Here is a 15,772-nt window from a genome sequence, read left to right on the forward strand (position 1 = left end):
CTATATTAGGAAAGAGCACTGGTCAGGTCAGTTATGTAAGTTATTATGGGGGGGTCAAATGACAAGGGGGGGGGCACAGGTCGGTTGACATGTAGTCTCACTACATCTCACTACATATCGTCGCGGACTCGGAAGCAGGGCACGCGTCGTAAATTCACGAACCAAAAACACTCCTAGGACTCGCCCATAACATAACTGCCTGCTATGTATTCTTCGTCCCATGCAATGACGTAAAACCAAAGGGTATCTATCATCTACTTGCCTGCCGAATAATAACCCTACAGCATAATCCAACCACGCCGCCGTGCTGAAAATAAGAAAACGATGGATTTGCTTCAATGGACGCATCTGGTGCGAGCCACGACCCCTCCTTTCCCCCGAAAGAACGCAACGGCTTGCTGCATGAAATGTTTTGCTCCTTGAAGAGTTGAGCCACTGGGCTATCCGGCTGAATGCAAAGAAAATAAAATAAAAAAAAATAAAAAATTCCACGCTGCTTCCCTATTTCTGTTGCTCCATCCCCACCTTTCTTTGTTTTTTTTCTTCTCTCCTGCTTATTTATTTCAGTCGCGGACTCTTCCTCCTAGACAGACTCTGCTCAAAGGTCGTTGGGGGCATGTTTTCTCTGCCTTCCAGCAGCACAGACTGCTTCGCGGCCCCCTTCATCCGACATGTCGGCTTGTCAAAACCAGGCGCGGTGTATTCTATCGGCAGGGACGTGGCGCTGGCCCGTGGATCGAAACTCGACGCACCACCCGTCGTCATTGTCAGACTGGTCGCGACGTTGGGGTTCACCTCCCGGAGGCTTAGGCTGGCGATTGGCGAGCTCTTTGGCCTGAACTCGGGGAGCAAAACAGTGTACGCGTCAACGGATCCGTCGTCCTCGACCCCTAGGGACGTGGTATCGTCGCCCGGCTTGGGGACGAGACCCTCGGCCGGTTGGGTGCGGGGGAGCTTGAGCGGGTACTGGTATGTCGTCTTCTGGGGAGTGTCGCCGGTGGGCTGATATTCCTGCAGTGATGTCGCCGTGATATCTTCTCGTAGGTTGGCCAGGGGCTGGCAGAGCTGCGATTCAAGAGGCTTCAGGCCATCGCGCAAGTCGTTGGTGTCCAGCTCCATGCCCTCGCCGAGGTTCTTGACCCTCTCGGACGACGTCTTGAAGTGAGCAGACAGGTTGCCAAACGTCTGCTCCGCCGACTTGCACAGCGCTTGCAGAGACTGGCCGTGGGCGTCGTGGTGGCTGGCGTTTTCCGACTTGGCTCGTCTGACAAAATCATCCAGAGCCTCCATTTGCGAATCCAGCTCGTCCGTCTGGTCGTCGGCGACGCGCGCCGTTTCCGCGTGGATGGACTTGGCCACGTTTTGGATGGCCGTGCTCTGGTCGCTCGCCGCCGTCCAATCGTCCTTTAGCTTGTTCTTGAGCTGCTCGCGGGACTTCTTGACGTCGTCCATCAGCTGGCTCTCCTTTTGATCCCAGACCTCCATTCCCAGGGTGTACTGCGACATGGCGGATTCCATGCACGCGCTAGAGTCGCCGATGCTGCTCTGGATCAGTGCCGCGCCATCTCCCAGGCGAGCCTCTTGCGCCTCGGCCTGGGAACTGATCAAGCAAGTCACCTGTGTCAGCAGCCTCTGGCGGTCTTCGGCGGCTTGGCGGCGCTCTTCTTCCAAGGCTTCCTGGACACGCGCGGACAAGCTGCTGTTCTGCAGCGCAATCGCGTTGACGGCGCTCTGCAGCTGCCGCCGCAACCCGTCGGCCTCGCTGCGCTGCTCGGTAATGTGTTTGACGAGGTCCTCAAAGATGAGCTTGAAGTCTTTGCCGAGGGAGCTATATGAGCTGTGGAGCTGCAGGCGTGTAGTTAGCGACACGGACAATGAGGAGGAGGAGGAGGAGGAGGAGGAGGAAGAAGAAGAAGAGCAAACCTCGGTGTGAAAGTTGGTCATTTCCTGCAACATGTCGCCCGAAATCTTCTCGGTCGCCCGTGACATGACGTGCAGCCTCTCTCCGACCTTTTCCTTGACCGTGTCGCGGATTGTCCTAATCTCGTCCAGCAGCTCGTCCATGTCGTCCTTGGACTGTCGCTTCTGCGCCAGCAGCTCCCTTTTCGATTCCGCAAAAGCGTTGACGTGTCCCTCCAGAAAGTCCTGCGTGGACGAAAGCTTCTGCAGCTCCTCCTCTACAAACAGGTTCATGCGCTGCGTCATGCTCGAGATGTGCCCCTGCTGCTCTTCCCGGAACTCCTGGACGCGCCGCTCGACCATGGAGGTGACGTCGGCCACCTGCGCCTGCGACAGCCCCCACGCCGCCCGGTTCAGGGACTGCAGATCCGACTTTCGCTTATTCTTGGCGCGGAGGCCGGATACGTCGTGCGCCGTCTTGTGCAGCTTGCTGATGAGCTCGCCGCCAATCTCGGTCAGCTTCTCCTCGGTTTGCTCGTGCGCCTTTCTCAGCTGGGTCTCTTCAGCAAGAGTCCTTCGCGTGGCGCTCAGCACAATCTCTATCTGGTCGAGCACGCCCTTGGTGTCGTCCAGCTGCGCCTTGGTGCCGTCGTGATCCTTCTTCAGTCCCATGAACGAGGTGGTCAGGTTGAACAGCTCCTGCCCCTTGTTTCTCAAGTTGGTCTCGAGCGTTTCAATCTTGGCGACCTGCTCCTCCAGCACGATGCGGCGGGACTCGCTCTGCGCGGTCAGCTCCTCGTAGGCGTCGTTGGACAGGTATACGCCGTTGCGCTGTCTCGTCGAGATGAGCTCGCTCTTGAGCTTTTCAATCTCGTTGGCAAAGTCGTTTAGGAGCATCTTCTTGTTCAGCATCGGGTTCACCTGCGGCTTGTTTCTGATATTCTTGGCGCGGAAAGCATAGTCTAGCGTCGAAATGGTCTCCTCGAGGTTGGCTTTGGCGGGAGAGATTGTGGCGATTATGCAAGTCTTGGTCCGACCCCCCAGCGAGTCTTGCAGCAGCCGGGTCAGCTTGGACTCTCTGTAAGGGACATGGCCGCTCCGATCCACCAGCGCGTTAATAACACGACCCAGCGTGAGCAGCGACTTGTTGATGAGCCCAGCTTCGGTGGCTCGCTTGTTCTCCGCCCCGGACCGTTGAATGTTCTCGCTTCCCGCCAAATCCACCAGGTTGAGCTTGCCGGCACTGATGAAGTCGTCCAAGCCCTGGTCGTTGGTCTTCTTGACGTAGGCCGTGATGGTGAAGACGGTATGGCTTCGGGAGCTCAGATCGTTGCACTTGGTCGCTGCCACCTGGCGCCTCAGGCTGCCATCCTGAAGCACCTTGATACCCTCGGAAGCGTTCCTGATGTGCTTCTCTTCCATGCCCTGCACGACTGTAGCGGCGTGTCCCTTTTTCGACGCGTCGTCATAAATCTTGAGCTTGGCTCCCTCGTCAAAGGACAGCAGGTCACGAAGCTCTTCGTTGTAGAGTTCTATAAAGGAGCACTTGACACAGTGCTCCCGGTCGTCGATTTCGAGCTTGTTGAAGAGCTGGTGCAACACGCGCGGGATGATGCCGGCCTCGTCAGAAAGTATGCCCAGGGCCTCTGTCATGTCTCCCGACATTGTGTATGTTTTGCCGGTTCCGGTCTGGCCGTAGGCGAAAATGGTGCAGTTGTACCCAGCGAGCATCTAGGAGAAGGGTTTGCACACGTTAGCTTTCGAGTCGTTCGTGGTCCGAGAGGCTGCGCAAACATGGCATACTTGATCCAGAATTGGCCTCACTGTATCGTCAAACACCATGCTTTGGTCTGCCGCTTGTGAATAGACGCGATCAAAGACATAAGACTTGTTGCTCAGCGAATTGGGTCCAAGAGACAGGCTAACTGTATTGCCTTTGACGCCATCCGCCTGCACAACCACGGCACTGTTCTCTTTGATTTCGCGTTGATTCCGCCCTCGACATCTCACGACCACATTGATGTTTGTTTCCTCGCCGCCGCCGCCGCTGCCGCTGCCGACTCCGGCTATGCCACCAGCCTCGGATTCGTAGTCCCGGTCTTTGCGCTTCATGCCCGTGGTGGCTGTCGAGACGGAATCCGCCGGAGACGCGGATCCAGCACGGTCAGGAACTGCTCTAGCAGCGACCAGCGACGACGGCTGTCGCAAGCTAGACGACCGTGTTGCAGGGTGTCTCACCATGGCGGTCCGGCTGCCAGCGCCCGAGCGAATGCTGCTGCTCATTGTTGAGCGACTCAGTTCCCGGTCGTAGCGCGTACTCCGTCGGGAAGCCATGGTAGGCTTGCGGTCGCGTCGACGTCTCGAAGGTCTCCCACCTTTGCGGCAACTGTGCGGGGAGGTGATGATACTGAAATCACTGAACCGAGAAGCATCTAGGGGCTGAGGAATAGTCGCAAGTGGGTTTTGCCCGCCAGCGTTTCCGGACTGATCAAGGTGTAGGCACACCTTATCCTTGTGGCGGGGAGGGCGGTGTCACTTGCAAACGTAAACGTGCCCTTATTACTGCTTACTGCTACGAGTTGGGAAGGAGACGTAGCGTAGCAACACAGCAACACAGACAAAAACGACGACAAAAACCAGCTGCGGACCGACCGAGCCCCGAATTGGCGCCGCGCTGGCCGGTGCATCAACAAAGCCCCACATGGCCAATCAACCAACCAAGGCGTGTTGTGTTGGCCGTTGCTGCGGCAACGACGTGCTGACCCCGTCGGTTGGCAAGTTGGCAATCAACAAGACGAACGACGGCACCAAAGCCTATATATATCCTATATATATATAGATATAATATACTCCGTACCTGCACTCCACACATGCAGTCTTCTACTACCTAACCTACCTCGTATGGTCGGCAGGATACGTCAGCTTACTGCGTACTCGGTTCTCCGGCGAATGTCTGCTTTGCTGGCCTGGGTGCCTTGTTCCGCAAAGCGGCACAGGTTCCAAATTCCCAACAGGCAAGGCAGCACTCACAATCGCGAGTTGCCTGCCCTCCATCGGCCGAGGGATGTATACCTCTCTAGCAGTACGCATAGCACAAGCTTGCGGCCGACATTTGCCCGGTGGTTGAAATCACGTCTCCCGCGTTGATGCTCAGTGCCCACTTGTCGTCAACCCCATCAACCTCATCAGGCACATTCCGCGACAAATTGCGGATAATACACCTTATCCAAAGTGCCAGGCTAAATAGGATTCCCATGCGGGATGCCGACTCCACCGGACACTGTAATACATATTCATCCCGGACAGATAGATACATTGACCAGGGTGGTGGCCGTAGCTCGTAGTGCTCACCGTATCCTAGTGGCACCAGGGAAACTCGACAACTTGCCGCTTTCCCCGTGCGGGCAGGGCAGCTCAGTCGTTCCCTTCAGTGCCGCCACAGGTCATGGAGGAGCTAAAGAAGCACGTCGCGTCGAGCGGTGAGCGGAGCGCCCCTTTCACGTTCTCGGCGGCGGGGAAAGCGTCTGCCACTAGTCGAATAGCTACTGGTTGGGGCCTCTGCAAGTTTGCATTACGAAGGGGGTCGCGACCTCGGTCGCAGACTTGGTCACGGCCTGGGTTCTCAATGCAACAACAGCGAGATGGAAGCTCGCGTCGCGAGGGCATCGGCATCCTAGATATCTCCTACGCCATGGATGGGGCCAACGAAACGAAACACGCACGACAAGAGGAGAAGAGACGGACCTAAGATGGAGGAGACTTGGTAGCTAGTGCACACATAAGCATGGGACGTGCGAGAGGGAAAAAAAAAAAAAAAAAAAAAAGGCATGATGTGCATTTTCCGCCAAAGAGTCTGGTTGGTTGACTCTGCGGGTATGGCGACAGGTTTGGCCTGTTGAAGGGCAGAGGAAGTTGTGAAATAGAACACAGAAGAGCAGAAGAGCAAGCTTGAAGTTTGAGCGAGAGAAACGCAGGAAACGGAAGTCACTCCCGTCATAACATGGTACGTACCACGTACTTGCGTGTTTCCTGCCAGGTGGAGCGCGGCGTTCGCCAGCCGATGTTCATGGGCGAGCGGGGCCGCTGCCAGCCGGCAGGCCCCCTGCGGCCATGCCATACGTACGAACACATGCTCGGTGGCCCCGTCTTGCTCGGAGTTAAGAACCCGAGCAGCAAGCAGCAAGCAGCAAGCAGCAAGCAGCAGCAGCAGCAAAAAAGCCATCATCACAGAACGCAAACGTCCTATAAATGAAGCCCCTTGACAGGCTCTGCCGTCCTCTCAAACATCGAAAATGCCGTTCCCCCTTCGTCCCAGGATCAAGCATCGCTTCGCTTGCCGTTACCCGCCACACTCGCCACTTGGCTGCGACAAGCGTCTCCGTTCCCGTTCTCGAAACCGCAATCTCCGGCTAGCCATCCTGCCAAAGGCAATCAGTCAAGTGTATTTGTCAGCCGCGCCGGTGACGCCCTCGCGGCCCCGTTGGAGCGTGTCAAAGGACCAGACCGCCGCGGACTCGTCATCGACCGGTTTCGGACTCGTCGCTTTTCAACTTGGGGAATCCCCCGCTATCCTTGCCTGCCCCCCTCCCCCAATTTGTCTTTCCAGATCGGAGGGCCGCTGTACAACGAGCGCCAGCGTTGAAAACCGATCCACGTCCTGCTCGTGAGCTTCTCGGCCAAGGCCAACGCCCGCCAGCCAGCAACCCAAGGAAAAAAAAAAAAAAAAAAAAAACAAGAAAAAAAATAAAAGTTTGATCCCCACGAGAACAACGAGGAAACCATGGCGCCTGGTCCGTCCACGCCTAGCCGCCGCACAAGCTCAGAGGCAACAGTCGATGTTAAGCGGGACGCTTGTTCCCACGACCGCAAAGATGCGTCGCAACAACGCCCCAGCGCCAACATCAACACCAACGTCACCACCGGCGCCAACACCGACCACGTTGATCCTCCCAGCAGCAATCCCGCCGATCCACCGCCTCCCGCGCCGGCGCAGCACGCCGAGCCCGAGGCCGACCGGACCCGGCTGGAGTCCTTCCTCGTCGTCTTTGCCCTCTGCGTGGCCTTGTTCCTGGCAGCCTTGGACATGACCATCGTGACCACAGCCATCCCCACCATCTCGAGCCACTTCAACTCCAGCCAGGGCTACATCTGGATCGGTTCGGCCTACCTGCTCGGAAACGCCACGTTCGTGCCGGCTTGGGGCAAAGTCTCCGACATTTTCGGACGCAAGCCAGTGCTCATTGGCGCCGTCGCCATCTTCTGGCTCGGCTCTCTGCTCTGCGCCATCAGCAACAGCATGGGCATGCTCATCGCCGCCCGTGCCATCCAGGGCGTCGGCGGCGGCGGCACCATTGTCCTGCCCAACATCTGCGTCTCGGACCTCTTCTCCATGCGCAAGCGAGGCATGTACTTTGGCATCCTCGGCGGCGTCTGGGCCGTCGCCTCGGCCGTCGGGCCCGTTCTCGGAGGCGTCTTCACCACCCGCGTCTCGTGGAGGTGGTGCTTCTACGTCAATCTACCGCTGTCTGGCATCGTCCTCGTCATCCTCGTCCTGGTCCTCAAGCTCCACAACCCCAGGACGCCCGTGAAGCAGGGCCTCGTGGCCATCGACTGGGCCGGCAGCCTCCTCGTCATCGGGGGCACCCTCATGTTCCTCTTTGGGCTCGAGTTTGGAGGCGTGCAGCACCCCTGGGACTCGGCCATTGTCATTTGCCTCGTCGTCTTCGGAGTCGTCACCGTAGGCCTCTTTGTCGTGTACGAGTCCATGGTGGCGCGGTTCCCCATCATGCCCATGTCGCTGTTCCGCCACAAGACGAGCATCGCCGCTTTTTTGCTGTCCTTTACCCACGCCTTCACCTTCATGGGCGGCAGCTACTGGCTGCCCCTGTATTTCCAGGCCGTCCTGGGCGCCACGTCCCTCATGTCGGGCGTGTACCTCCTCCCCTTTGTGCTCTCGCTCTCCCTCACCTCTGCGGTCGTGGGCGTCGCTATCAAGCGCACCGGCAACTACAAGATTCCCATCATCCTCGGCCTCCTCGTCATGACTCTCGGCTTCGGGCTGTTCATCGACCTCGGCGATGACCGAAACTGGGCCAAAATCGTCGTCTTCCAGATCATCGCGGGCGTCGGCGTCGGCCCCAACTTTCAGTCGCCCCTCATTGCGCTGCAGACCAACGTGGAGCCTCGCGACATTGGCTCCGCCACGGCGAGCTTTGGTTTCCTGCGGCAGCTTGGCACGTCCATCTCCGTCGTCGTCGGGGGCGTCATCTTCAACAACCAAATGCAGGCTCAGGCTGGATACCTGCAGGGCCAGCTCGGTCCAGAGCTGGCCGCCATGTTTAGCGGCTCTCGGGCCGCCGCCAGTGTCCACCTTGTAGGCGATCTCCATGGCAATGATGCCGCCGTCGTAAAGCACGCGTACTGGAGCGCCCTTCAGAAAATGTACATCCTCTACACCTGTACCGCCTTTGTCGGTCTCCTCATAAGCTTCAACATTTCGCAGAAGAGGCTGAGCAAAGAACACACCGAACACAAGACCGGTCTGCAGTCCTTGAAGCAGCGAAAAGAGCACGAAGTCGAGCCTGCGGGGGAGAAGACGAGTACATGACAAGGAGGTCGTACCACTGCATGAACATAAGTATGTTCTGATAAATTTATGCGTGTATTTAACACTATTGTCGGAATCGCTGTCGCAAGGTGCCCAATTGGGCACCTTGCGATAAGATGTGCCACGCACCGTTGCGCACGATGTGGCACCTTTCCCGGTAGGGCACGCGGGCAGCCCGGCCCGACCGCGCCGATGGACGTGACTACGGCACGCGCACAAAAAGGCCACATCATGTAATTCTCTCTCTTTTGCCTCCTTTTTCCTGCTTTCTTAGTTAGTCATAAATCAAAGAAGAATCATACCTTTGACCGGTGACCCTTCGGTATACGATACCACGCGCGCAACCCTACGTACAACTGGGTACCCCTTGATGTGAAACCAACACCGCAGACATACTCCCCCAGGATGTGCTTTATCGAGCATATCCTGCTATATAGCCAATTCCCATAGAAAATAAGATAGCAAGTAGAGCGATAGAAATCATTATACTTGTCGGAATTGCTATCGCAATTGCCCCAATTGGGCACATTGCAACAGATATGCCGCGCCGCGCACCGTTGCGCACAATATGGCCCCGCTTTTTCCTGCGCCCCGATTAGGCGCAAGAGCAGCCCGGCCGAGCCGCGCCGATACACGTGACTACGGCAATCGCACAAAAAGGCCACATGGTGTAATTCTCTCTCTTTTGCCTCTTTTGTTGATAGGAACTCGGTATACCCAGTTATACGTAGGGTCGCGCGCGTGGTATCATGTAACGTGTGGTCACCGGTCAAAGGTATGATTCTTCTTTGATTTATGACAAACTAAGAAAGTAGGAAAAGAGGCAAAAGAGAGAGAATTACACGATGTGGCCTTTTTGTGCGCGTGCCGTAGTCACGTGCATCGGCGCGGTCGGGCCGCGTTGCTCGTGTGCCCAATCAGAGCGCAAGGAAAGGGGCCACATCGTGCGCAGCGGTGCGCGGCACATCCGTCGCAATGTGCCCAATTGGGGCAATTGCGACAGCGATTCCGATACTGGCAGCTTCTCTCTTTACAGAAGGAAACATCGGAATCGCTAGGGTGTAAGGCGCACGCGTAGAAAAGAAAATGCGGCGCGGTCTCGAAAGGTTGTGCTTCCGACAATGTTGTCGCGCCATGCGGCCGGCTGTACTGTCAAAGGTTTTTGCCTACTAATGTAATGCTGTCGGAATCGCTGTCGCAGTGTGCCCAATTCGGCACACTGCGACAGATGTGCCGCGCACCGTTGCGCACGACGTGGCCCCTTGTGAGGTCCCGCCCCGCGACCATAGGATGGGACGTGGGACAGGCCCCACAATCCTGGGGAGAGGACACGAGGACGGTCGGCGAGCCGTGAGGACACAGAGGCGCAGACGAGACTACATATCAACCGACCTATGCCCCCCCCTAGTCATTCGACCCCCCCATAATAACTTAAAAGACCTGACCAATGCTCTTTCCTAGTATAGAGATACGCTAATAAATAGTAGTAAATCCTTTAATCCATGGTAGCTACTAGACTATAAGTATCTTTATATATATTTTTCTGTGACGGACTGGCCCTAGGGCGGCTGCGAATAGGCGTCAATCGGATGTATTGATAAAACTAAGGAGGAAGGGAGAAGAGCCCGAATCGGGTCCCTTCCGCAGTCTATATACATCCGTATGTAACGCGGGCTAGAGCCCTAACATTGCCCTTATGGGCCCGCGCGTCTACCTTATGTCATCCGTTCCGGACTAGGCACGGGCGCAGCCCGAGCCTCAGTTAATCCATGACACGGGTATAGCCCGAGTCCGTAATATACCCCCCTTCGCTGGGAAAAATTTCATCCGTTCCGTATCGGGGTTGCTACGGGGTTCGACCGGGTCTATTATGTGTCCGAATATCCCCCTATTTAACCTTAAATGCCTTTCGCGCTGCGGTATCCTTGAAGTTCTCTAGCGGTTCCCAGGTCGGCGAGTCGTACCCCTTCTATTTTACCAGCATATTACGTTTGCCGCCACGACCCCAAGCGTTTTTAGCAGCTAGTATTTCCTCGACCTCGAATTCCTCATGCGGGGTATTAGAGTCCTCTGGTAGGACTAGTAGGGGACCGGGCCTAGTATCTATAAGTATTTGGCTTGGCAGCGGGTCAGAAGCGGCACATTCTATAAGATCAATATGAAAAACCGGGTGGATACCGTCGGGAACATCGAGTCGGATATTAAGCGGGGACGGGACGGCCACAATAGTATATTTGGCAGATACCTAGTCGAGCTTCTTATAAGGCCGATTAGTCTTAATATTCCGTAGGCTTAGCCAGACTTAGTCCCCGATTTGGTAGCGTTCCGCTAGGCGTCGGGAGCGGTTCGTTACGTCCTACTACCGCTGCTGGGTAAAGGCGATAGCGGCCTAAGCGAGTTCGCCCCCCTCCCGTATCGTAGCTAGGAAGCGCGCCGCTTGCCCTTTGGAGGTCGTTAAACTTAGCGTGATATCGGGGGGAGGTGCCACGATAGGAGAGTCGAAGCCATTCAGGAGACGGTTAGGACTATATCTAGTGACTGAGGAAGTGCGGTTATTTAGAGCGTATTAATAAATCGCGAGATGTTGGGGCCAGTCGTATTGGTCGAATGCTACCTTGACGCATAAGATAGCCTAGACCTCCTAGTTTATACGCTCCGTACTACTGTCGGTCTGTGGGTGGTACGCAATCGAGAGGAGTTGTTTAGTCCCAATAGCCTTACATATCGTGGTCTAGAATTAGCCTACCTAGTCCGAGCCTCTATCGCTAATAATCTAGGCGGGGAATCTATAGTGCTGCTACTAGCAGTTGAGAAACCGTTCCGTATAATCCTCTGCTCGCATCGAGTGTATTGCTTTAAGCTGAATGTATTTAGATAGGCGGTCGGTAATAACCATTAGGTAACGCGGGTTGGAGGCATCCTAGGCTGGGAGGTTAGTCATAAAATCAATAGAGATTTAAGACTAAAAACGATCCGGGATCGGTAAGGGCTAGAGTAGGCCCTGTCGCAATTGGCGGCTCTTATGCGCCCTACGGTATTAGTAATTCTAAATAAACCGAGCCACCTTAGACGATATACTGTTGAAGTGGTAGTCCTGTCGTAAGAGTTAGAAGGTCGTATTCTTCCCTGGGTGCCCTGCGGTGGGGGAGTCATAGTATCGTTGGATTACTATAGTTGTTAGCGGCTCGAACGAAAGGAGCTAAACCCGGCCCTGGTAGAGTAGCGCTCTGTAGGCGTTCAGGGTATAGTCTGCAATCTGCTCTCTGGTCTTTGCCTCTATAGGGAATCGTCGTTCTCCATTTGCTACGGCCTTCTACTAGGCCCGATATGGTTCGTCCTCGGCTACGGCCTGGTCCTAAAGCGCCTATAGGTGTGTGTTGGTAAAGACCCGAGAGCCGCTGGGTAGGGAGACTCCGGTCGACGAAGCCGCTATCGGCCTATCCTCTGTTATACCTAGGGCCGTAGTCGGCCGATCTCCTATTGGATCCGGCTGGACTTCTATCGGGTCTGCCTCTATAGCAGAGATAGATAGTAGTTGAAGGACTTGGCTAAACCTTAGTGCCGCGCCGTCTGCCTCTTGCTCCTATCGCGAGAGGGCATCGGGGCGTTAGGCCTATAAGCCGGGCTGGTACTGAAGGTAGAAGTTAAAAAGGGCTAACGTTTCGGCCTATCGTGCCTAGCGTTCCGATATCTCCTTTAGTCGGGCGAAGTACTTGAGGTTCTTATGGTCCGTAAGGATTGTAAATAGGGCGGCGACAGAACGGAGTTCAGCCGACCACGCCTTGAGGCACGCGATAACGGCAAGCAGCTCTTTATCGTGGATGGTATAGTTCCGTTTAGCCTTTATGAGCTGTGCCGAGTGGTATGCGACCGGGTGGAGCACTCTGTCTTCCCCGATCTAAGAGAGGCAGCCACCGAGAGCCGTATTAGAGCTATCTGCCTCGAGGATTGTTTCCTTCTTGGGGTCCTATTAGGCGAGGACCGGGTGCGAGATAAAGCGCTGCTTAAGCGTTTGAAAAGCCTTTTCCTCCTCTTTAAGCTATTGAAAGGGAATACCCTTCCGCGTTAGTCGAACCAGGGGCTCGGCCAGGTAGGAGAAGTCTGGGATAAAATCGCGGTAGAAGTTTGCGAAACCTAAGAAGCTTCGGATGCCCCGCAATTTTGTAGGGGCTTCCCACTCCTAGATCGCTTTAATCTTCTCGGGGTCCAGGCGGATCTCCTTCCCTGCCATTACGATATAGCTAAGGTAGTATACCTCCTTTACTGCGAAGTCATATTTATCTAGATCTAGATTTAGACTGGTATCTTATAGGCGTCTGAGGATAATCCTAATGCGGTCTATATGTTCCTTCCGTGAGCCGCCGGTATAGACCAAAACGTCGTCTAGGTAGGCGGTAGCGAAATCCCCTAATGAGTCCCCTAAGGCCCCGTTGATATAACGCTAGAATGTCGCGGGGGCCCCGGTCAGGCCAAAGGGGGTTACCAACTACTCAAAGAGGCCGAAGCGGGTCCAGAATGCAGTCAAGTATTTATCGCCCTCAGCGATACGGATCTTATGGAATGCGGCACGGATATCCACCTTTGTAAACCACTTCGCCTGAGATAAAGAATGTAGCGTCTCCTTAATTAAGGGAAGGGGATACCGGTCCTACACTATGACCTTGTTTAGGGCCCGGTAATCTACGCAAAAACGCCATCCGCCGTTCGCCTTTTTCGCGAGTAGGACTAGTGCCGCTGCCGATAAGGAGCTCGCATAGATCCATCCTTTATCCATAAGGTCCGTTACCTATCTCCGAACCTCAAGTAGCTGGTCCCGCGGCATGTTATATAGCGGTCCCTATGGGAGGTCGGGTGGCCCCCCGTCTGGGGTCGGTTTGAGCTTAATATGGTGATCAAGCGTGCCCCGGTGCGGTGGGAGGCTGGAGGCCTTCGCCTTATCGAAGAGGTCGGCGAAATCCTGGAGCTCCGGTGGTAGGGTCCGCGGCTAGGCCGGGGGGGAAGCTGAATTCTGACACGGCGGGAGCGTGATGCGGAGGATGCGTATAAGCTCCTATAGGCTCGTAAGGAAGAAGGAGGTCGAATTATCTTAGGTGCATGCCGCGCGTTATAACATGCTATGAAAGACCGATCCGAGAACGTTAATCGCGGCGGGCCTGGAGGATCGAGTGGTCGATTCCCTTACGAGGAGGCCGCTGGCGGCTCTAATTCTTAGTCGGCGCCGCTTTGCCTAAAGTTCGATATCGCGGTGCTCTATCTAAGGCAACCCTAGGATAATATCGCGGGTAAGGCCCGGGACGACGTATAGCATCACGGCTGACGGCTATCCATCGATATCGATATCGATACGGACGGCGTAGGTAATCGAGGGGGTAGTCTATCGCTCCCCCGATCGACTCTTCACGTCTACTGCGGTCCCGAGTTTCCTACGAGACGGCAGGCGGATAGGCTAGAGTCCTAACCTTTGGACGGTTCTTTCGCTTATCGCACTATAGCAGTCATAACCAGAATCAATTAGGGTGTCGATAAAGGTAGAATTATCATATAATATTAGGACTAAAAAGGGGTATCTATCCATACGGTCTTTGATATTATTAATCTCCTTTATGTAGTATTCCTGTCGTAACCTGGCTAGGGGCTGGGTGCGTTTTTTGAGCCCTCTCGCGAGACTCGGCTCGAGGGCTAGTCTTTTCCCTAGGAATCGCTATCGTCGCTATCTCTAAGCTTGGCGATTCGCGAGGCTTCTACGGCCTTCAGGTCTATAGATGCCACGGTTGTCTCTGGTGGAGGCCGGGCCGGCCTCAGCTTGCATTCCGGCATTTTATGGCCGGCATCTCCGCATCGGGTACAAAGTGATTTCTAGTAGCGCTCCTTAAGGACCTCTCTTGAAACCCATACTGCCCTTTTAGCGGATGACTTCTTCTTGCCCTTCGAACCTAGCTTGTTAACGCCCGTCATAGGCGTATCACCATCCTTATCCCGAGCGGTTGCCTGCGGATCCCGGGCGTTATCGTTGTGATTCCGGTAAGGGTCCGCATAGCGTTTCGCGGTAAGGCTTGTCTCTAGGTCGATGGCGATTTCACGGTACCGTGCAACGGCCGTATCGTAGTCCTTACGGGAGACCCCTAGGCCGATAATCTTTTCCGATATGCGAGGGTTAAGGGCGGATCGGAGCATTTCTAGCTTCACCGACTCGGGCTAACCAAGCCCCCCTACTAACGCCAATTTTTCCTTAAAGCGCACAAAAAAGGCGGAGAAGGGTTCTTTCGGCATCTAACGGAGGGTATGCTTAAGCTCGGTGATCGCGCGTTCCTCCCGATGCGGATCCTTAAAGAGTCGCTGCAGGTAATTAAAGAAGGCTGCAGGGCGGTAATAAAAGGCCGCGCTATTCTCGAAGAATACCGCGACTTAGGATTGGACCGTAGCCGAGAGGTTCTGGTAGATAAATATCCATTGGGTCTTATCGTTACCTGTTGAAATCAGCGCCTTTTTAGCTGTATTTTGGTACTGGTCTCGCTACCGTACGACGTCTTTACGTTGAGATATCGCGGTGGCTATACCAGGCGCTATGGTGGGGCACAGCGCCCCACAACGCCGATTACAGTGGGCCGCAGCGCCGGTCACGGCACCGGCACAGCGCCCCACAGCCGGCCACAGCGGCCGGTCACAGCGGGCCACAGGGCCCACAACAGGCGGCGCATTTCTACGGGATTACCAAATGGGCAAACCTTGCTAATACCAGCACTTTCGGCCTTCTACATACAGTTACCCGCTACACCGGTCATTTACGGCAGACTGATATAGGGCTTCCGGCCCGTACGGCAGACTGTTATAGGGCATCCGGCACACCGCTATAAGCCACTGGGCTTGGTTGGGTAGATATTAGGCACGGACTGGGCACGGTTGGGCAGGACGACTTTTCGTCGGGTTTTTCGCTATTTTTGAGGGTTTTCATTATTTTCAACCGCTTTTTCAAAATGGTAGAAATGTCGGAATCGCTGTCGCAAGGTGCCCAATTGGGCACACTGCGACGAATGTGCCGCGCACACCCGTTGCACACGATGTGGCCACTTTTGCCCCTGTGCCACTGAGCACGGTAGGGCACGCAGGCAGCCCGGCCCGACCGCGCCGATGCACGTAACTACGGCACGCACAAAAAGGCCACATCGTATAATTCCCCCTCTTTTGCTTCCTTTCCTATTGTAAAGGACTGGCCCTAGGGCTACTGCAAATAGGCGTCGACTGAATATATTAAATAGACTAAGGAGG

General features: G+C 55.3%; 3 protein-coding genes across 3 annotated transcripts; 1 reads left to right on the top strand and 2 right to left on the bottom strand.

Annotated features, from left to right (window-relative positions):
* Positions 1–558: 558 nt before the first annotated feature.
* UV8b_02803 (uncharacterized protein) lies at positions 559–4,233 on the bottom strand (the record flags this gene model as incomplete). The annotated part of the gene is made up of 3 exons (XM_043140301.1): positions 559–1,845; positions 1,924–3,630; positions 3,703–4,233. 3 exons carry the CDS (start codon positions 4,231–4,233, stop codon positions 559–561), a joined length of 3,525 nt encoding a protein of 1,174 aa, XP_042996235.1.
* Positions 4,234–6,679: 2,446 nt separating this feature from the next.
* On the top strand, positions 6,680–8,506 carry UV8b_02804 (uncharacterized protein; the record flags this gene model as incomplete). Its single annotated transcript, XM_043140302.1, has 1 exon — positions 6,680–8,506. One exon carries the CDS (start codon positions 6,680–6,682, stop codon positions 8,504–8,506), a length of 1,827 nt encoding a protein of 608 aa, XP_042996236.1.
* A 5,856-nt stretch (positions 8,507–14,362) lies between these two features.
* UV8b_02805 (uncharacterized protein) lies at positions 14,363–14,680 on the bottom strand (the record flags this gene model as incomplete). The annotated part of the gene is made up of 1 exon (XM_043140303.1): positions 14,363–14,680. One exon carries the CDS (start codon positions 14,678–14,680, stop codon positions 14,363–14,365), a length of 318 nt encoding a protein of 105 aa, XP_042996237.1.
* Positions 14,681–15,772: the final 1,092 nt, after the last annotated feature.

This window comes from Ustilaginoidea virens, chromosome 2 (genome assembly GCF_000687475.1).
Source record: "Ustilaginoidea virens chromosome 2, complete sequence".
NCBI lineage: Eukaryota > Fungi > Ascomycota > Sordariomycetes > Hypocreales > Clavicipitaceae > Ustilaginoidea > Ustilaginoidea virens.